This window comes from Ranitomeya variabilis, chromosome 2 (assembly GCF_051348905.1).
Source record: "Ranitomeya variabilis isolate aRanVar5 chromosome 2, aRanVar5.hap1, whole genome shotgun sequence".
In the NCBI taxonomy this organism is placed as follows: domain Eukaryota; kingdom Metazoa; phylum Chordata; class Amphibia; order Anura; family Dendrobatidae; genus Ranitomeya; species Ranitomeya variabilis.
Window position 1 is genome coordinate 615,658,204 of NC_135233.1, and position 22,564 is coordinate 615,680,767.

Here is a 22,564-nt window from a genome sequence, read left to right on the forward strand (position 1 = left end):
TGGTGACACACTCCTTGCTGTCAGCTCACACTTACAGTAACAGCATAACTCTACATGGGCAAGCGGGATTGAACCAATCGTATGCGCAAATTGATGGTTTTGGGCATAGACTCACCTTTCCAGGCGCTCTTGGTTTGTTTCACAGATTTTGCTTCCCTAGAAATTGTGGCTTGAAACTTCTCTATCTCCTTCTTCGTGTGTACACGAATGATGCAGCATATTATACTTGAAACGAATAACCTATAAGGCACTGTATTGTGATCAAGACCACTGTGTGGTCGAAACGTTAAAACTGTCATAACCACTTTCCGTTTCATCTACATCACCATTTTCTAAAAATAAATTTTTCACTTCAGCAAAGAACTTTTGTTTTCTCTGAACTGGATGAGTGCAGTGATTCTTGTATACCGAATGTTTATGGGACCATTGGTTCCTTTCACATGCACCTCCGAACTCTACAATTAGTCGAGTGCTAGCTCTTTGTTTTCGGTTCATCAAACATGGCGGGGTCCCCAGTAATGAAAGACCTCTGTTCTTGGCTGGGACTGGCCGCGCCGGCTTGTTGCCATAGCAGGAGGCATACTGTGAAGAAAGACGGCGTTGGGCTGTGTGCACACTGAGGGTTTAGGGGTTTCTGCAGAATAAACTCTCAAATCACAAAACTTCTACAAAAAGCGACTTCCTGTGCCATTTCTGCTCTGTTTGCACATGGCCTTCTGGGAGGGAACAAGATGCAAATACGTTTCTTTTTGTCCTGTTTCTTTCTCATTACCTGCAGTCAGTAGGGGGCCGCTGGCCGATCTTACTTTAGCAACAAAGAATTTATATAAAAAAAAAAATAACAAATGTATTCGTTTTTTTTTTGCAAATTTCTGGTGTAAAGTAGCCAAGTATGATAGCGGTGACATCGATCACCCCCCCACTTGTGCACCGTGGTCATGAATCTGGCGTACTCCGAAAATTAGAGGATTATATGGTCATGGATTTCCATAGTAAGTTCAGCAGCCTCATCAGTTCAGAGATCAGTATGATAATGTGTGCAGTCTTGTAGTGAATGGATGGAGCAGGGGTTGGCCTTGTATACGGTCGCCCCCATTCTGCTGATTAGCGGGGGCCCCAATGTTTGGACTCCCACTGATGTATATGGCATCATTAATCCCGCAGATATGTGATAACTTCTGTTCCCTGGACCCCCCTTTACAACTTCCATGGGGAGAGCAGCCTAATGACCCCGTTATTTATGGCCGCCGCTTGTCCTATGGTGTGGATCTCCTGCATCCTCGGAACCCGGACTGATACATTGTAGCAAACTGAACCGGGAGGTTTTCCTACATCACAAGTATCACAATACAACCGGCACACGTTATCTGATCGATGTGAGACCTGATGAGGCTGATGTACTTCTGTATACAGGACAACCTGTGTCTTGCATCCCCATGGGGAGTTATGGGGGGATGGACTCCTTTGTGCCTCCTTCTCCACTATCAGCGTATGTCCCCCTGCCGCCCCCCGGTCACCAGTCGCCCCATGTCTCGCTGTGTGCACCGCTGTACACCAGGCGTTGACTCACAGGCAGGAACGTGGCCATTCAGCTCCGGAGGAGGCCTGCGTCTCGTCTGGTCAGCGGAGCTCCCGGCGGCTGTGGTTATATATGGGAGTCTCCCCCCCCCCCCCCCTCCCGGGTCCAGGCAGTATCAGGTGTCCGCTGGTGTCACTCTGCCCCGAGATGTGTGATTCTCACATTACATCGAACACTGGTGAATTATACAGCAGGGCGGGCGCAGCGCACACCTGTACCCGAGACCGCCGGAAACGGGACATGATGGGGGGCATCACGTGTGACAGGTCTAGATACCGCAGCTTAGTCAGTAATATCAGAAATGGCTCCACACTGTCTGTGTAAGGCTACTTTCACACTAGCGTCGTACGACGCACGACGAATTGCGACGTACCGACGCAAGCAATGAAAGCGCCGCACAACGGCATTGTGAGGTGCGGGGGCGGAGTTCCGGCCGCGCATGCGCAGTCGGAAAAGATGGGAACGACGCACCAAAAAACGTTACATGCAACGTTTTTTGGTGGCGACGGTCCGACACAACACGACGGTTGCGACGTGTGGCAATGGGTCACAAGTCACTAATGCAAGTCTATGGAGAAAAAAACGCATCCTGCAAGCACTTTTGCAGGATGTGTTTTTTCTACAAAACAACGCATAGCGACGTGCAGTGCACGACGCTAGTGTGAAAGTAGCCTTATGTAGAAGCTCCAACCTGTGTGACCGAAGCTCCGCGCTGTGACCACGGTGGAGGCTCCGTGCTGTGTGACTGGGGTATAAAGCTCCGCACTGTGTGACCGCGGTGGGGGCTCCGCGCTGTGTGACCGTGGTGGAGGCTCCGCGCTGCGTGACCGTGGTGGTGGCTCCGCGCTGTGTGACTGGGGTATAAAGCTCCGCACTGTGTGACAGGTCTAGATACCGCAGCTTAGTAGGTAGTATCAGAAATGGCTCCGCACTGTGTGACTAGGGGCCAAAACTCTGCACGGTGTGATTGGGGTATAAGCTCTGCACTGTGTGACCGTGGTGGAGGCTCCGCGCTGCGTGACCGTGGTTGTGGCTCCGCGCTGTGTGACTGGGATATAAAGCTCCGGGGTGGTGGCTCCGCGCTGTGTGACCGTGGTGGGGGCTCCGCGCTGTGTGACTGGGGTATAAAGCTCCGGGCTGTGTGACCGGGGTGGTGGCTCCGCGCTGTGTGACCATGCCATAAGCTCCGCACTGTGACCGCGGCGGAGGCTCTGCGCTGTGTGACCGCGGTGGGGGCTCCGCGCTGTGTGACTGGGGTATAAAGCTTCGGGCTGTGTGACCAGGGTTGTGGCTCAGCGCTGTGTGACCGCTGTGGGGGCTCCGCGCTGTGTGACTGGGGTATAAAGCTCCGGGCTGTGTGACCGGGGTGGTGGCTCCGCGCTGTGTGACCAGGGTGGTGGCTCAGCGCTGTGTGACCGGGGTGGTGGCTCCGCGCTGTGTGACCGGGGTGGGGGCTCCGCGCTGTGTGACCGGGGTGGGGGCTCCGCGCTGTGTGACCGGGGTGGTGGCTCTGAGCTGTGTGACCGGGGTGGGGGCTCCGCGCTGTGTGACCGGGGTGGGGGCTCCGCGCTGTGTGACCGGGGTGGGGGCTCCGCGCTGTGTGACCGGGGTGGGGGCTCCGCGCTGTGTGACCGGGGTGGGGGCTCCGCGCTGTGTGACCGGGGTGGGGGCTCCGCGCTGTGTGACCGGGGTGGGGGCTCTGAGCTGTGTGACCGGGGTGGGGGCTCCGCGCTGTGTGACCGGGGTGGGGGCTCCGCGCTGTGTGACCGGGGTGGGGGCTCTGAGCTGTGTGACCGGGGTGGGGGCTCCGCGCTGTGTGACCGGGGTGGGGGCTCCGCGCTGTGTGACCGGGGTGGGGGCTCCGCGCTGTGTGACCGGGGTGGGGGCTCCGCGCTGTGTGACCGGGGTGGGGGCTCTGAGCTGTGTGACCGGGGTGGGGGCTCCGCGCTGTGTGACCGGGGTGGGGGCTCCGCGCTGTGTGACCGGGGTGGGGGCTCCGCGCTGTGTGACCGGGGTGGGGGCTCCGCACTGTGTGACCATGCCATAAGCTCCGCACTGTGACCGCGGTGGAGGCTCTGCGCCGTGTGACTGCAGTTTAAACGTGTCACTGATGAAAACTATGCAGAGTAGTGCTGCAGTGTAAAGCATGAGGGACAGGCGCCATCCTGGGGCTGGTGACATCTACATGGAAAGCAGGATAAGCAGAGCCGCATCGTATAGTCCAGAACTTCCGATTATCCAGATAGTTTAACCCCGAAAGAGCCGACTGGCGATCCCCGGGAGGCGCCGCACTCAGGGGAAGGGTCACATCCCACGGGGTCCGGAGAATGGCCGCCTTGTGGGGCTGCGGGAAGCTCAGACAATAGACCCCAGTAAAGGTGCCCCCCGCATCCTGAGCGCCAGCTGCGACTGGCAGACATGCCCCATTGTCCTCACATAACACTGGGCCGAGTGTCTCCCACCACAGCCAGGAACACGCTCATACTGGGGGGCACCGCAGACCCCAGAGAGAAGGCCGAGCGCTCTGCTTGCTGTCAGTGACTGGGAACCTGCTCATCCTGTGACCGCTGCAGCCGATCAGTGACTGAGGCCGTGTTCACACCTGCAGAACCGCGCCGGGGGGTTATTATGAAGAACACTGGCCTATAGCCGTCCAGCACAGCGGATCATGTGATCTCATGGGAACTTCTGGGTTTTGGTGCTTTTTCTTCCCTCTTGGCATCTATGGGGGGCACAAACTCCCCCCCCCCCCCCCCCTCCTGACCGCCTGCTGTTCCCTCTGCTCCCCACTTGGTGGCTCGGTCAGCAGATACAGTGCTGTCTCAGATTTCCTCTTGGAATGAATGATTGTCACTCCCAGCTCGTGTAAGGTCCATTCTCTGGGTGAATTATTATAGGACAGGTCAGGGTGGGGGCTCGGTCTCTGTGGCCCCCTCCATGGCCCGTCGGTCAATCTCTGGGCCTGGACCAATTCCTGGGGACTTTGCCCAGCAGTACGGCGTGAACCAACACATACAGCGCCCCCGCGGGGAACGATTCGCCGTCGCCCTCCAATCTTTTATTTTAAGATATTTGTAAAGGAAGGAAAATCCTAACTACCAGCAGGACGTGAGAGCTGCCCTCGCCCTGTATGTATAGGGTGCTGTTGGCGCCCCCAGAGGCTCCCACCAGGGTCTTATTCTAGGCAGCTGCAGTGCGGTGCGCGGCCTCCAGAGGGCAGTGCTGAGCCGGGCGCGCTTTCCTCAGCCACCTCATTGAGTATACTCCGCGGCCCCGCCCCTCGCTGAATATTCAGTGTATGCAGATGAGGCGGCGCGGGTTTCGCCGGCGGCGCGGGCTGCGGGACATTCTGCACGGTCTATGGCTGAGCGCCGGGTAACAGCCGCCGAGCTCCGGGACAAGTGCTCCGCGGGCGCCTGCTGGCTCCTCCGGGGGAGCAGCGTCTACGATGTCTCCAGCTTCGTCAAGCTCCATCCCGGGGGAGAACAGCTGCTGCAGGACCGAGCCGGCACCGACATCCAGCGGGAGCTGGACGGACCCCCGCACCGGCACTCCGACAACGCGCTGCGCTGGTTACAGCAGTACTATGTGGGGGAGATGGAGGAGCCGGTACCGGAGGTGAGAGACGACTGTGTGTATGGAGGAGGACGCCTGTGTGTCACCTGTATATATGTACAGTACAGTATACCCAGTATACACCTGGATACGGAGAGGGGGACCTGTATATAGGAGTGCACCTGTATATGGGGAGGGGGACCTGTATATAGGAGTGCACCTGTATATGGGGAGGGGGACCTGTATATAGGAGTGCACCTGTATATGGGGAGGGGGACCTGTATATATGAGTGCACCTGTATACGGAGAGGGGGACCTGTATATAGGAGTGCACCTGTACGCACCTGTATATGGGGAGGGGGACCTGTATATAGGAGTGCACCTGTATATGGGGAGGGGGACCTGTATATATGAGTGCACCTGTATACGGAGAGGGGGACCTGTATATAGGAGTGCACCTGTATATGGGGAGGGGGACCTGTATATATGAGTGCACCTGTATATGGGGAGGGGGACCTGTATATATGAGTGCACCTGTATATGGGGAGGGGGACCTGTATATATGAGTGCACCTGTATACGGAGAGGGGGACCTGTATATAGGAGTGCACCTGTATGTGGGGAGGGGGACCTGTATATATGAGTGCACCTGTATACGGAGAGGGGGACCTGTATATAGGAGTGCACCTGTATATGGGGAGGGGGACCTGTATATATGAGTGCACCTGTATACGGAGAGGGGGACCTGTATATAGGAGTGCACCTGTATATGGGGAGGAGGACCTGTATATATGAGTGCACCTGTATATGGGGAGGGGGACCTGTATATATGAGTGCACCTGTATATGGGGAGGGGGACCTGTATATATGAGTGCACCTGTATACGGAGAGGGGGACCTGTATATAGGAGTGCACCTGTATGTGGGGAGGGGGACCTGTATATATGAGTGCACCTGTATACGGAGAGGGGGACCTGTATATAGGAGTGCACCTGTATATGGGGAGGGGGACCTGTATATATGAGTGCACCTGTATATGGGGAGGGGGACCTGTATATATGAGTGCACCTGTATATGGGGAGGGGGACCTGTATATATGAGTGCACCTGTATACGGAGAGGGGGACCTGTATATAGGAGTACACCTGTATGTGGGGAGGGGGACCTGTATATATGAGTGCACCTGTATGTGGGGAGGGGGACCTGTATATATGAGTGCACCTGTATATATGTACAGTACAGTATACACCTGGATACGGAGAGGGGGACCTGTATATAGGAGTGCACCTGTATATGGGGAGGGGGACCTGTATATATGAGTGCACCTGTATATGGGGAGGGGGACCTGTATATATGAGTGCACCTGTATACGGAGAGGGGGACCTGTATATAGGAGTACACCTGTATGTGGGGAGGGGGACCTGTATATATGAGTGCACCTGTATGTGGGGAGGGGGACCTGTATATATGAGTGCACCTGTATGTGGGGAGGGGGACCTGTATATATGAGTGCACCTGTATGTGGGGAGGGGGACCTGTATATATGAGTGCACCTGTATACGGAGAGGGGGACCTGTATATAGGAGTGCACCTGTATATGGGGAGGGGGACCTGTATATATGAGTGCACCTGTATATGGGGAGGGGGACCTGTATATAGGAGTGCACCTGTATACGGAGAGGGGGACCTGTATATAGGAGTACACCTGTATGTGGGGAGGGGGACCTGTATATATGAGTGCACCTGTATACGGAGAGGGGGACCTGTATATAGGAGTACACCTGTATGTGGGGAGGGGGACCTGTATATATGAGTGCACCTGTATATGGGGAGGGGGACCTGTATATATGAGTGCACCTGTATACGGAGAGGGGGACCTGTATATATGAGTACACCTGTATATGGGGAGGGGGACCTGTATATATGAGTGCACCTGTATACGGAGAGGGGGACCTGTATATAGGAGTACACCTGTATGTGGGGAGGGGGACCTGTATATATGAGTGCACCTGTATACGGAGAGGGGGACCTCTATATAGGAGTGCACCTGTATATGGGGAGGGGGACCTGTATATATGAGTACACCTGTATGTGGGGAGGGGGACCTGTATATATGAGTGCACCTGTATATGGGGAGGGGGACCTGTATATATGAGTGCACCTGTATATGGGGAGGGGGACCTGTATATATGAGTGCACCTGTATACGGAGAGGGGGACCTGTATATATGAGTACACCTGTATATGGGGAGGGGGACCTGTATATATGAGTGCACCTGTATACGGAGAGGGGGACCTGTATATAGGAGTACACCTGTATGTGGGGAGGGGGACCTGTATATATGAGTGCACCTGTATACGGAGAGGGGGACCTGTATATAGGAGTGCACCTGTATATGGGGAGGGGGACCTGTATATATGAGTACACCTGTATGTGGGGAGGGGGACCTGTATATATGAGTACACCTGTATATGGGGAGGGGGACCTGTATATATGAGTGCACCTGTATACGGAGAGGGGGACCTGTATATAGGAGTACACCTGTATGTGGGGAGGGGGACCTGTATATATGAGTGCACCTGTATACGGAGAGGGGGACCTGTATATAGGAGTGCACCTGTATATGGGGAGGGGGACCTGTATATATGAGTGCACCTGTATATGGGGAGGGGGACCTGTATATATGAGTGCACCTGTATATGGGGAGGGGGACCTGTATATATGAGTGCACCTGTATACGGAGAGGGGGACCTGTATATAGGAGTGCACCTGTATATGGGGAGGGGGACCTGTATATATGAGTGCACCTGTATATGGGGAGGGGGACCTGTATATATGAGTGCACCTGTATACGGAGAGGGGGACCTGTATATATGAGTGCACCTGTATACGGAGAGGGGGACCTGTATATATGAGTGCACCTGTATATGGGGAGGGGGACCTGTATATATGAGTGCACCTGTATGCACCTGTATATGGGGAGGGGGACCTGTATATATGAGTGCACCTGTATGTGGGGAGGGGGACCTGTATATATGAGTGCACCTGTATGTGGGGAGGGGGACCTGTATATATGAGTGCACCTGTATATGGGGAGGGGGACCTGTATATATGAGTGCACCTGTATATGGGGAGGGGGACCTGTATATATGAGTGCACCTGTATATGGGGAGGGGGAACCTGTATATATGAATGCACCTGTATGTGGGGAGGGGGACCTGTATATATGAGTGCACCTGTATGTGGGGAGGGGGACCTGTATATATGAGTGCACCTGTATATGGGGAGGGGGACCTGTATATATGAGTGCACCTGTATATGGGGAGGGGGACCTGTATATATGAGTGCACCTGTATATGGGGAGGGGGACCTGTATATATGAGTGCACCTGTATATGGGGAGGGGGACCTGTATATATGAGTGCACCTGTATATGGGGAGGGGGACCTGTATATATGAGTGCACCTGTATATGGGGAGGGGGACCTGTATATATGAGTGCACCTGCATATGGGGAGGGGGACCTGTATATATGAGTGCACCTGTATATGGGGAGGGGGACCTGTATATATGAGTGCACCTGTATATGGGGAGGGGGACCTGTATATATGAGTGCACCTGTATATGGGGAGGGGGACCTGTATATATGAGTGCACCTGTATATGGGGAGGGGGACCTGTATATATGAGTGCACCTGTATATGGGGAGGGGGACCTGTATATATGAGTGCACCTGTATGCACCTGTATATGGGGAGGGGGACCTGTATATATGAGTACACCTGTATATGGGGAGGGGGACCTGTATATATGAGTGCACCTGTATATGGGGAGGGGGACCTGTATATATGAGTACACCTGTACGCACCTGTATATGGGGAGGGGGACCTGTATATATGAGTACACCTGTACGCACCTGTATATGGGGAGGGGGACCTGTATATATGAGTGCACCTGTATATGGGGAGGGGGACCTGTATATATGAGTACACCTGTACGCACCTGTATATAGGGAGGCTGACCTGTATATATAAGTACACCTGTACGCACCTGTATATAGGGAGGCTGACCTGTATATATGAGTGCACCTGTACACCCCTGTATATGGGGAGGGGAACCTGTATATATGAGTACACCTGTATGCACCTGTATATGAGGAGGGGGACCTGTATATATGAGTGCACCTGTATATGGGGAGGGGGACCTGTATATATGAGTACACCTGTACGCACCTGTATATGGGGAAGGGGACCTGTATATATGAGTACACCTGTATGCACCTGTATATGAGGAGGGGGACCTGTATATATGAGTGCACCTGTATATGGGGAGGGGGACCTGTATATATGAGTACACCTGTACGCACCTGTATATGGGGAGGGGAACCTGTATATATGAGTACACCTGTATGCACCTGTATATGAGGAGGGGGACCTGTATATATGAGTGCACCTGTATATGGGGAGGGGGACCTGTATATATGAGTACACCTGTACGCACCTGTATATGGGGAGGGGGACCTGTATATATGAGTGCACCTGTATATGGGGAGGGGGACCTGTATATATAAGTGCACCTGTATATGGGGAGGGGGACCTGTATATATGAGTACACCTGTACGCACCTGTATATGGGGAGGGGGACCTGTATATATGAGTGCACCTGTACGCACCTGTATATGGGGAGGGGGACCTGTATATATGAGTGCACCTGTATATGGGGAGGGGCCCTGTATATATGAGTACACCTGTATATGGGGAGGGGGACCTGTATATATGAGTACACCTGTATATGGGGAGGGGGACCTGTATATATGAGTACACCTGTATATGGGGAGGGGGACCTGTATATATGAGTACACCTGTACGCACCTGTATATGGGGAGGGGAACCTGTATATATGAGTGCACCTGTACACACCTGTATATGGGGAGGGGACCTGTATATATGAGTGCACCTGTACACACCTGTATATGGGGAGGGGGACCTGTATATATGAGTGCACCTATACACACCTGTATATGGGGAGGGGGACCTGTATATATGAGTGCACCTATATACACCTGTATATGGGGAGGGGGACCTGTGTATATGAGTGCACCTGTACACACCTGTATATGGGGAGGGGGACCTGTATATATGAGTGCACCTATACACACCTGTATATGGGGAGGGGGACCTGTATATATGAGTGCACCTATACACACCTGTATATGGGGAGGGGGACCTGTGTATATGAGTGCACCTGTACACACCTGTATATGGGGAGGGGCCCTGTATATATGAGTGCACCTGTACACACCTGTATATGGGGAGGGGCCCTGTATATATGAGTGCACCTATACACACCTGTATATGGGGAGGGGGACCTGTATATATTAGTGCACCTATACACACCTGTATATGGGGAGGGGGACCTGTATATATGAGTGCACCTGTACACACCTGTATATGGGGAGGGGCCCTGTATATATGAGTGCACCTGTACACACCTGTATATGGGGAGGGGCCCTGTATATATGAGTGCACCTATACACACCTGTATATGGGGAGGGGGACCTGTATATATGAGTGCACCTATACACACCTGTATATGGGGAGGGGGACCTGTGTATATGAGTGCACCTGTACACACCTGTATATGGGGAGGGGCCCTGTATATATGAGTGCACCTGTACACACCTGTATATGGGGAGGGGCCCTGTATATATGAGTGCACCTATACACACCTGTATATGGGGAGGGGGACCTGTATATATTAGTGCACCTATACACACCTGTATATGGGGAGGGGGACCTGTATATATGAGTGCACCTGTACACACCTGTATATGGGGAGGGGCCCTGTATATATGAGTGCACCTATACACACCTGTATATGGGGAGGGGGACCTGTATATATTAGTGCACCTATACACACCTGTATATGGGGAGGGGGACCTGTATATATGAGTGCACCTGTACACACCTGTATATGGGGAGGGGCCCTGTATATATGAGTGCACCTATACACACCTGTATATGGGGAGGGGGACCTGTATATATGAGTGCACCTGTACACACCTGTATATGGGGAGGGGGACCTGTATATATGAGTGCACCTGTACACACCTGTATATGGGGAGGGGCCCTGTATATATGAGTACACCTATACACACCTGTATATGGGGGATGGACGAGCCGGTACCGGATGTGAGGAGACCTGGGTGTATGGGCACCTGTATATATGCCTTCCTATTACACCTGTATATGGAGACCGCTCCTCACCTGCCGTCAGTCACTTCCTAGTGATGTCTATGGAGCTGCTTCTTTGCTCTTTGGGCCCCCAGGGCTCCTGCCAGGAGTGTCTGTGGGGGGACTTGTTTATCTGTCCTGTGTGGGGGTCTTGTACATCCGTCATCACAAGAAGTTGAGTAGTTGTAGTTTCGGTGGTGACAGGTGTGTCCCTGTGTGTTGGGCACTGGCTCACCTGCCACCCATAGGGTGTAACTGGCAGTGCCCACATCATTATGCTGTTCTGCCTGTACCCAGCCCTGCACCTGATGTATCATGTATCTCAGCCACTGTGTATCCTCCGGTGTTCTGAGAGATCACAGCCGATCGTCATCTGTGGGGGAATAGAATCTCATACTGTTAAATGCTCCAGCGGGTACTCTGGGGGTTGTACTGAGAAGGTCTCCAGGATGGGATAGTGGGGGGGGGGGGGGTATTTCTCAGGGGGGCTCCAGGATGGGACACTGGGGGGTAATACTCAGGAGGACTCCAGGATGGGACACTGGGGAGTAATACTCAGGAGGACTCCAGGATGGGACACTGGGGGGTAATACTCAGGAGGGCTCTAGGATGGGACACTGGGGGGTTATTACTCAGGAGGGCTCCAGGATGGGACACTGGGGGTAATACTCAGGAGGGCTCTAGGATGGGACACTGGGGGGGTTATTACTCAGGAGGGCTCCAGGATGGGACACTGGGGGTAATACTCAGGAGGGCTCTAGGATGGGACACTGGGGGGTTATTACTCAGGAGGGCTCCAGGATGGGACACTGGGGGTAATACTCAGGAGGGCTCCAGGATAGGACACTGGGGGGTAATACTCAGGAGGGCTCTAGGATGGGACACTGGGGGGTTATTACTCAGGAGGGCTCCAGGATGGGACACTGGGGGTAATACTCAGGAGTGCTCCAGGATGGGACACTGGGGGGTAATACTCACGCGGGCTCCAGGATTAGACACTGGGGGTAATACTCAGGAGGACTCCAGGATGGGACACTGGGGGGTAATACTTACGCGGGCTCTAGGATTGGACACTGGGGGTAATACTCAGGAGGGCTCCAGGATGGGACACTGGGGGGTAATACTCAGGCGGGCTCCAGGATGGGACACTGGGGGGTTATTACTCAGGAGGGCTCCATGATGGGACACTGGGTGGGGTTATTACTCAGGAGGGCTCCATGATGGGACACTGGGGGGTTATTACTCAGGAGGGCTCCAGGATGGGACACTGGGGGGTAATACTCAGGAGGGCTCCAGGATGGGACACTGGGGGGTAATACTCAGGAGGACTCCAGGATGGGACACTGGGGGGTAATACTCAGGAGGGGTCCAGGATGGGACCCTGGGGTGTTGTTACTCAGGAGGATGGGGCATGTGGGGGGAGACATTGGGGCACAATCCCGCAGATATGATTGCAGCTGATATCACAGTTGGGTCTTATTCACACGTCTGGTTTTTCCATGGACGAGATAAACGGGCCGACTCTTCTGATCACAGTTTGTGCTAAGTGTCGTCCGTTGTTCATCCCCCTTTTATCTGAGTGCGGTTCATCACTGACTGTAGGGTCCGACCTGTGCGTGGCCCCATAGACGGTCACAGGGACGAGAGCAATCCATGAGAAACACGGATACCACTCGTACACGAGAATCGGACGTCTGAGCGCCCCCTTCGGCCTCATTCACACATTCGATTTCCGCTCATGAATGCGATCTGTGGTTTTCATGGATCGCACTTGTACCTGTGATATTCTATGGGGCCGTGCACAGGTCCGATTATTTTTCCTTGGATCATGTGATCTGCGGAAGATATCGGATTTTGATCCGAGGGTCGGATCACACTCGGCCGTGCGAGTTTATGGGTCTGTGATAAAATCGGACTGGACTCAGATGCCATCCAAGTTCTGTCTTTTTTGTATAATGTGTATGGAGGTAGCTGCTCTTGGTATGCACCTATTCACACTAGTTTGGATGTGCCAGTCAGTTTTTTGTCAGAATAGAGACGATGGAGAAACTTAGTATTTTTCTTTATTTCTCCACTTACTAAATAAATGGATGATGCTCAGTCAGCACATCGGTGATGTTTTCTTGGATGTGGAGAAATTATCCTAATAGAGGTGAAAGTGCTGGGTGCGGCTGTGGAGGACGGGGGCAGGCGAGTGCAGGACCTGCGCGCTCTGTACACCTGGGTGTAGCCGTGTCAGTGACAAATGCACCTGCACATGATGGCTCTGGACGATAATTATCTCATTTCGATCCACTGGAAATCGTCCTGTCTTTTTGCTTATGAGATAAATCCCGTCTGTGTGAATGAGGCCTGACGCAGATTTCTGCTAGATTGTCAGCTCTGCGGTCGGGGAGGGGACGGTGGCGCTGTATCGTGCCTCGCTTTGTCACCAGCGATGCTTTGTTTTTATTTTGCAGATTTTTTAAGTTTTCTGCATTCTTTCTGCTGGGTCTCTGGTTTCCCCTGTTTCTCTGGTTCACTCCTGGTTTTTGCTCCATAGGACAAAGGTTGTCGCTCAGTGATCAGGTCACGGCAGTGCAAAGCGGAGGCGTCTCCGTGCAGGACCGTGATCCCGCAGCTCTACCCCGCCATAGATTCGTGTGTTATAGAAAGGGACGGCCTGGGACCTACTATATAAATGGATGGTCCAGGATATATTATATAAATGGATGGTCCGGGATATATTATATAAAGGGACGGCCTGGGACCTACTATATAAATGGATGGTCCAGGATATATTATATAAATGGATGGTCCGGGATATATTATATAAAGGGACGGCCTGGGACCTACTATATAAATGGATGGTCCAGGATATATTATATAAATGGATGGTCCGGGATATATTATATAAATGGATGGTCCAGGATATATTATATAAATGGATGGTCCGGGATATATTATATAAATGGATGGTCCAGGATATATTATATAAATGGATGGTCCGGGATATATTATATAAAGGGACGGCCTGGGACCTACTATATAAATGGATGGTCCGGGATATATTATATAAATGGATGGTCCAGGATATATTATATAAATGGATGGTCCGGGATATATTATATAAATGGATGGTCCGGGATATATTATATAAAGGGACGGCCTGGGACCTACTATATAAATGGGCTGTCCGGGATATATTATATAAAAGGATGGCCTGGGACATACTATATAAATGAATGGTCCAGGATATGTTATATAAAGAGACGGTCCGGGATATATTATATAAAGGGACGGCCTGGGACCTACTATATAAATGGATGGTCCAGGATATATTATATAAAGGGACGGTCCGGGATATATTATATAAAGGGACGGTCCGGGATATATTATATAAAGGGATGGCCTAGGACCTACTATATAAATGGATGGTCCAGGATATATTATATAAAGGGACGGTCTGGGATATATTATATAAAGGGACGGTCCGGGATATATTATATAAAGGGATGGCCTAGGACCTACTATATAAATGGATGGTCCAGGATATATTATATAAAGGGACGGTCCCGGATATATTATATAAAGGGACGGCCTGGGATCTACTATGTAAATGGATGATCCAGGATGTATTATATAAAGGGACGGCCTGAGACATATTGTATAAAGAGACGGTCTGCAGTATTGAAGATACTTTGTATACCAGACCTTCACCATTTTCTACACCTCTGCTTGCTGTCAGTATATGGCACTGTGCTCATCACACAGGACTAAGTATCCGGCTAGAAAATCCTCTGTGAGCTGGACAGGTCTCCGCAGAAAAGGCAGTCTTCGTCTATCAGGGTATGCTGGGACTTGTAGTGTTACAGCAGCTGGAAAGTCTCTGGTTGTAGACTGCTGCCTTGGAGATGCAGTCAACCTGGGGATGATGGACGTCATCTATATACCTTGTATAGAGGCTGAGCAGTGTGATGTCATTGTGTACAGTGGTGACATCACAGGGGGGCGATGCGTGTAGGTTACAGCGAGGTCACTAATGCATCACTGATCGGCGGAGATGTCCCAACCGAGTACCGGCTCCCACCTTATTGCATAGAAACGGGTCAGTTATACCCACAAAAAATAAGTGTGACATATGCACCCCCAGACTCCGCCCCTATAAATCGTAACAATGTAACATCTTCACCCCAGGACTCCACCCCTCTAAATGGTAACAATGTAACATCTTCACCCCAGGACTCCGCCCCTATAAATGGTAACAATGTCACATCTTCACCCCAGGACTCCGCCCTTATAAATGGTAACAATGTCACATCTTCACCCCAGGACTCCGCCCCTATAAATGGTAACAATGTAACATCTTCACCCCATAAATGGTAACAATGTCACATCTTCACCCCAGGACTCCGTCCCTATAAATGGTAACAATGTAACATCTTCACCCCAGGACTTCGCCCCATAAATGGTAACAATGTCACATCTTCACCCCAGGACTCTGCCCCTATAAATGGTAACAATGTCACATCTTCACCCCAGGACTCCGCCCCTATAAATGGTAACAATGTCACATCTTCACCCCAGGACTCCGCCCTTATAAATGGTAACAATGTCACATCTTCACCCCAGGACTCCGCCCCTATAAATGGTAACAATGTAACATCTTCACCCCATAAATGGTAACAATGTCACATCTTCACCCCAGGACTCCGTCCCTATAAATGGTAACAATGTCACATCTTCACCCCAGGACTCCGCCCCTATAAATGGTAACAATGTCACATCTTCACCCCAGGACTCCGCCCTTATAAATGGTAACAATGTCACATCTTCACCCCAGGACTCCGCCCCTATAAATGGTAACAATGTAACATCTTCACCCCATAAATGGTAACAATGTCACATCTTCACCCCAGGACTCCGTCCCTATAAATGGTAACAATGTCACATCTTCACCCCAGGACTCCGCCCCTATAAATGGTAACAATGTCACATCTTCACCCCAGGACTTCGTCCCATAAATGGTAACAATGTCACATCTTCACCCCATAAATGGTAACAATGTCACATCTTCACCCCAGGACTCCGTCCCTATAAATGGTAACAATGTCACATCTTCACCCCAGGACTCCGCCCTTATAAATGGTAACAATGTAACATCTTCACCCCAGGACTTCGTCCCATAAATGGTAACAATGTCACATCTTCACCCCATAAATGGTAACAATGTCACATCTTCACCCCAGGACTCCGCCCCTATAAATGGTAACAATGTCACATCTTCACCCCAGGACTCCGCCCCTATAAATGGTAACAATGTCACATCTTCACCCCAGGACTCCGCCCCTATAAATGGTAACAATGTCACATCTTCACCCCATAAATGGTAACAATGTCACATCTTCACCCCAGGACTCCGCCCCAATAAATGGTAACAATGTCACATCTTCACCCCAGGACTCCGTCCCTATAAATGGTAACAATGTAACATCTTCACCCCAGGACTTCGCCCCATAAATGGTAACAATGTCACATCTTCACCCCAGGACTCCGCCCCTATAAATGGTAACAATGTCACATCTTCACCCCAGGACTCCGCCCCATAAATGGTAACAATGTCACATCTTCACCCCAGGACTCCGCCCCTATAAATGGTAACAATGTCACATCTTCACCCCAGGACTCCGCCCCTATAAATGGTAACAATGTCACATCTTCACCCCATAAATGGTAACAATGTCACATCTTCACCCCAGGACTCCGCCCCTATAAATGGTAACAATGTAACATCTTTACCCCAGGACTCCGCCCCTATAAATGGTAACAATGTCACATCTTCACCCCAGGACTCCACCCCTATAAATGGTAACAATGTCACATCTTCACCCCAGGACTCCGCCCCTATAAATGGTAACAATGTCACATCTTCACCCCAGGACTCCGCCCCTATAAATGGTAACAATGTCACATCTTCACCCCATAAATGGTAACAATGTCACATCTTCACCCCAGGACTCCGCCCCAATAAATGGTAACAATGTCACATCTTCACCCCAGGACTCCGTCCCTATAAATGGTAACAATGTAACATCTTCACCCCAGGACTTCGCCCCATAAATGGTAACAATGTCACATCTTCACCCCAGGACTCCGCCCCTATAAATGGTAACAATGTCACATCTTGACCCCAGGACTCCGCCCCATAAATGGTAACAATGTCACATCTTCACCCCAGGACTCCGCCCCTATAAATGGTAACAATGTCACATCTTCACCCCAGGACTCCGCCCCTATAAATGGTAACAATGTCACATCTTCACCCCATAAATGGTAACAATGTCACATCTTCACCCCAGGACTCCGCCCCTATAAATGGTAACAATGTAACATCTTTACCCCAGGACTCCGCCCCTATAAATGGTAACAATGTCACATCTTCACCCCAGGACTCCGCCCCAATAAATGGTAACAATGTCACATCTTCACCCCAGGACTCCGCCCCATAAATGGTAACAATGTCACATCTTCACCCCAGGACTCCGCCCCAATAAATGGTAACAATGTCACATCTTCACCCCAGGACTCCGCCCCAATAAATGGTAACAATGTCACATCTTCACCCCAGGACTCCGCCCCAATAAATGGTAACAATGTCACATCTTCACCCCAGGACTCCGCCCCAATAAATGGTAACAATGTCACATCTTCACCCCAGGACTCCGCCCCATAAATGGTAACAATGTCACCTCTTTACCAGCTTCCACCCCCCCCCATACACACCCCTTTGACTTTTGGAATAGAGGCCACACCCTCTGATGAGGGATAGGAGATCCCATTCGTCAAAGTTAAATAGTAGTTTGAGTTTATCCCCCGTGACTCGTATCCCGGCCGTGTATCACCCTTCTAGGGTCAGACGTGTGATACATCAGGAGCCGGGGCATCCACAAAATAAGACGGCAAATCTGACGCGAAGAGACATTACTAGAAAGCTACTGCCAATGCGCCAACACTGCCAGCAACATGGCGGCCATCTACCCATATCAGAAGTATCAGCTCAGAAGTCAGTATCACACAGGAGAGGATTAGATACACGGCTCAGAAGTCAGTATCACACAGGAGAGGATTAGATACACGGCTCAGCAGTCAGTATCGCACAGGATAGGATTAAATACACGGCTCAGCAGTCAGTACCACACAGGATAGGATTAGATACACAGCTCAGAAGTCAGTATCACACAGGAGAGGATTAGATACACAGCTCAGCAGTCAGTATCACACAGGAGAGGATTAGATACATGGCTCAGCAGTCACTATCAGACAAGATAGGATTAGATACACGGCTCAGCAGTCAGTACCACACAGGAGAGGATTAGATACACAGCTCAGAAGTCAGTATCACACAGGATAGGATTAGATACACGGCTCAGCAGTCAGTATCACACAGGAGAGGATTAGATACACAGCTCAGAAGTCAGTATCACACAGGATAGGATTAGATACACGGCTCAGCAGTCAGTATCGCACAGGATAGGATTAGATACACAGCTCAGCAGTCAGAATCACACAGGAGAGGATTAGATACATGGCTCAGCAGTCACTATCAGACAAGATAGGATTAGATGCACGGCTCAGCAGTCAGTATCACACAGGAGAGGATTAGATACACGGCTCAGCAGACAGTATCGCACAGGAGAGGATTAGATACACGGCTCAGCAGTCAGTATCACACAGGATAGGATTAGATACACGGCTCAGCAGTCAGTACCACACAGGATAGGATTAGATACACGGCTCAGCAGACAGTATCACACAGGAGAGGATTAGATACACGGCTCAGCAGACAGTATCACACAGGATAGGATTAGATACACGGCTCAGCAGTCAGTATCACACAGGATAGGATTAGATACACGGCTCAGCAGTCAGTACCACACAGGATAGGATTAGATACACGGCTCAGCAGTCAGTATCACACAGGATAGGATTAGATACACGGTTCAGCAGACAGTATCACACAGGAGAGGATTAGATACACGGCTCAGCAGACAGTATCACACAGGATAGGATTAGATACACGGCTCAGCAGTCAGTATCACACAGGATAGGATTAGATACACGGCTCAGCAGTCAGTACCACACAGGATAGGATTAGATACACGGCTCAGCAGACAGTATCACACAGGATAGGATTAGATACACGGCTCAGCAGTCAGTACCACACAGGATAGGATTAGATACACGGCTCAGCAGACAGTTTCACACAGGATAGGATTAGATACACGGCTCAGCAGACAGTACCACACAGGATAGGATTAGATACACGGCTCAGCAGACAGTATCACACAGGATAGGATTAGATACACGGCTCAGCAGTCAGTATCACACAGGGGAGGATTAGATACAGCTCAGCAGACAGTATCACACAGGATAGGATTAGATACACGGCTCAGCAGTTTCACACAGGATAGGATTAGATACACGGCTCAGCAGTCAGTATCACAGGATAGGATTAGATACACGGCTCAGCAGACAGTTTCACACAGGATAGGATTAGATACACGGCTCAGCAGACAGTACCACACAGGATAGGATTAGATACACGGCTCAGCAGACAGTATCACACAGGATAGGATTAGATACACGGCTCAGCAGACAGTATCACAGGATAGGATTAGATACACGGCTCAGCAGACGGTATCACACCCCTGTCCCCGCAGATTATGTGGGTGTTGTGGGTAACTTCCCGGTTCAGTGATGTGAATGTTTAATCCTTCATTGAAACCTTCAGCAGAGGAACAAGAGTAACCAGACGATCGTCTGCAGCAGTCACGTACCCAGGGCTGCGCCCTCCTCAGGTTTCTCTGTTGGATCGGGGTGGAATTCTGAAGCCCCCAAGAAAACTATCAGTGCAGTTGCAGCCATGTAATAGGGTCAGGATGGCAGAAGTGACGGGGGGCTACATGGTGGGAGAACTCTGCAGCTGGGAAGTTGCTGCTTTCCTCACAAGCGTCTGAGACCCTGGAGGACCCCGCATGTCTTCATTTATCGGGGTCGACCCCATGACATCAGTGGAGGTCTCCTCATCAGGGTTCTCCGGAGCAGCCACAGACCCCGAAAGAACAAGGGCAAGATACGGCCCATTGCAATCCGACATCTGATTAATGCACAATTCCCTCTGCTCTACAGGTGGATGTGGCCCCCGGCCTCTGGGGCCCCTCAGCATGCATCGATGATACGTCCGCCTCTGCTCAGCGCTGCAGTTTATGTGCAATGTTCAGTAACTTTCTCTATAATTGCTGCCGTCATCTTTTTACATCACACCTTTTACCACCAGCCACAGCCAGAGCTGCAGTCAGTATGGCCCGGCTGGACGTACAGCTTTGGATGTGACTGGAGTATAGGATTCCATGATCCTGATTTGCTTCCCCCTATTGTGGCCGTCACCTCGTGTATGAACTGCTAATATTACTGGTGTCCATAATTGAGGGGGTTTATGTGACTTGTGGTGTGACCGCGCAGGGAGCGCTGCCGCTGATCGTTTGCCATCAGCTTCTGCTTTAAGAATCACACACTGATCTACAGCACATAACCGTCCGTTCACTGACCCCGGGGTCACTCCGTGGCCGAGCGGGCACTCACACCGATCTCACTGGGCATTTTTCCCTTTTCAGTGTAGAGCGAAATCTGCGGCAAATCTGCCACATAAGCTGCAGAGAAAGAATGTGGAGGTTCCCCCAGAATGGTGCAGGCGTAGTGCACCGTCCCCACATACAATCACCCGCTCCCTGGATTCCTGCTCCGGGGCCGCAAGTGTTCAGCTTGTGATTAAAGAGGAAACAGAACGTAAACTGTGACCTGCGGATCGTGTGACTGCGAAACAGGAACACAAAGAGCAAGTTTGAAAGTGAGGGGGATTCCTAGTTCCTCTCATTTGGGGGCTGCACAGTGAAGAATAAATTAATGGCAGCATGTAAGAAAGTCAACTAAATAGGGTCTGTAGTCACCAGAATTGAGGAGACGGAGGAATCTGGAGGAGGACGAGAGGGAAAGGACGGAGGGGTGGAAAGTGACACTGTAGAGGACTGCGGGGTACTGGAGGAGGATGGAAGGAAGGGGGCTCTGGGGAAAATGAGAGGAAGGGGCTCCAGGGAAGGAAAGGGACAATGTGGAGGACTGAGGGCTACTGGAGGAGGATGGAAGGAAGGGGACAGAGGGGCTCTGGGAAGGATGAGAGGAAAGGGTCGAAGGGACTCTGAGAGGAAATGGACTCTGAGGAGGTCTGAGAGGTACGGGTACTGGGGGAGGCCAAGTGGAAGGGGCTTCTGGGGAGGAAAGAAGCTGGAGGAGGATGGAAGGAAGAAAGGGGACAGAGAGGCTCTGGGGAGGATAAGACGAAGGGGCTCCAGGGGAGGACTGAAGGGTGCTGAAGGAGGATGGAAGGAAGGGGACAGAAGGGCTCCGGGAGAGGGCAAGAGGAAAGGGACTCTGGGGAGGATTGAGGGGTACTGGAGGAGAAAGGAAGGAAGGGGACAAAAATGTCCTGCAGAAGGACAAGAGGAAAGGGACAAAGGGTCTCACTGGGGAGGAGTGAGGGGTGCTGAAGGTGGACAGGAGGAAGGAGACGGACAGGCTCTGGGGCAGGAAGGGGACAAAAGGGCTCTGTCTGCGACTGAGGGGTCCTGGAGGAGGAAGGGAACAGAGGGAGCCTGAGGTGGATGAGGCCAAAGTTAAGATCGTTAACAACTGGTTAAAATTTAAATTAGAAGAGGCAGTGATGGGACGCTCTGGCTGGTGGTGCAGTACCTGGGGCTACTGTTCGGGTATTCTGGCAATGTATTGGGAGCCCACCAACACTGTTAGAGACCCTGTCACTTTTCTTCCTGTGATTTGGCAGAGTTTGTGATGATACTCTGGCACTGTTGGGAGATACTTTGGTTCTTTTGCGAACAATGATCTGGCACTGTACTGGTGGTGGTGTTCTGGCACTACTGGGGGTGGTGATACTCTAGTACTGTAGTGATGGTGGTACTCTGGTACTGTAGTGATGGTGGTACTCTGGCGCTCTTGGGGGGGCAGCAATACTTTGGTACTGTAGTGATGGCGGTACTCTGGTGCTCTTGGGGGGACAGTAATACTATGGTACTGTAGTGATGGCGGTACTCTGGCACTACTGGGAGTGGTGATACTTTGGTACTGTAGTGATGTCGGTACTCTGGCACTCT

At 51.4% G+C, this 22,564-nt stretch overlaps 1 protein-coding gene across 1 annotated transcript in view; it reads left to right on the plus strand.

Moving 5' to 3' along the window:
- Window positions 1-4,900: 4,900 nt before the first annotated feature.
- The window catches only part of FA2H (fatty acid 2-hydroxylase), a 40,762-nt gene continuing 23,098 nt past the window's right edge, over window positions 4,901-22,564 (plus strand). The window contains exon 1 of the mRNA XM_077288783.1: window positions 4,901-5,197. Within this exon, the coding sequence (XP_077144898.1) occupies window positions 4,940-5,197 (258 nt within the window). The 5' untranslated portion in view covers window positions 4,901-4,939. The remainder of the gene's footprint in view (window positions 5,198-22,564) is intronic.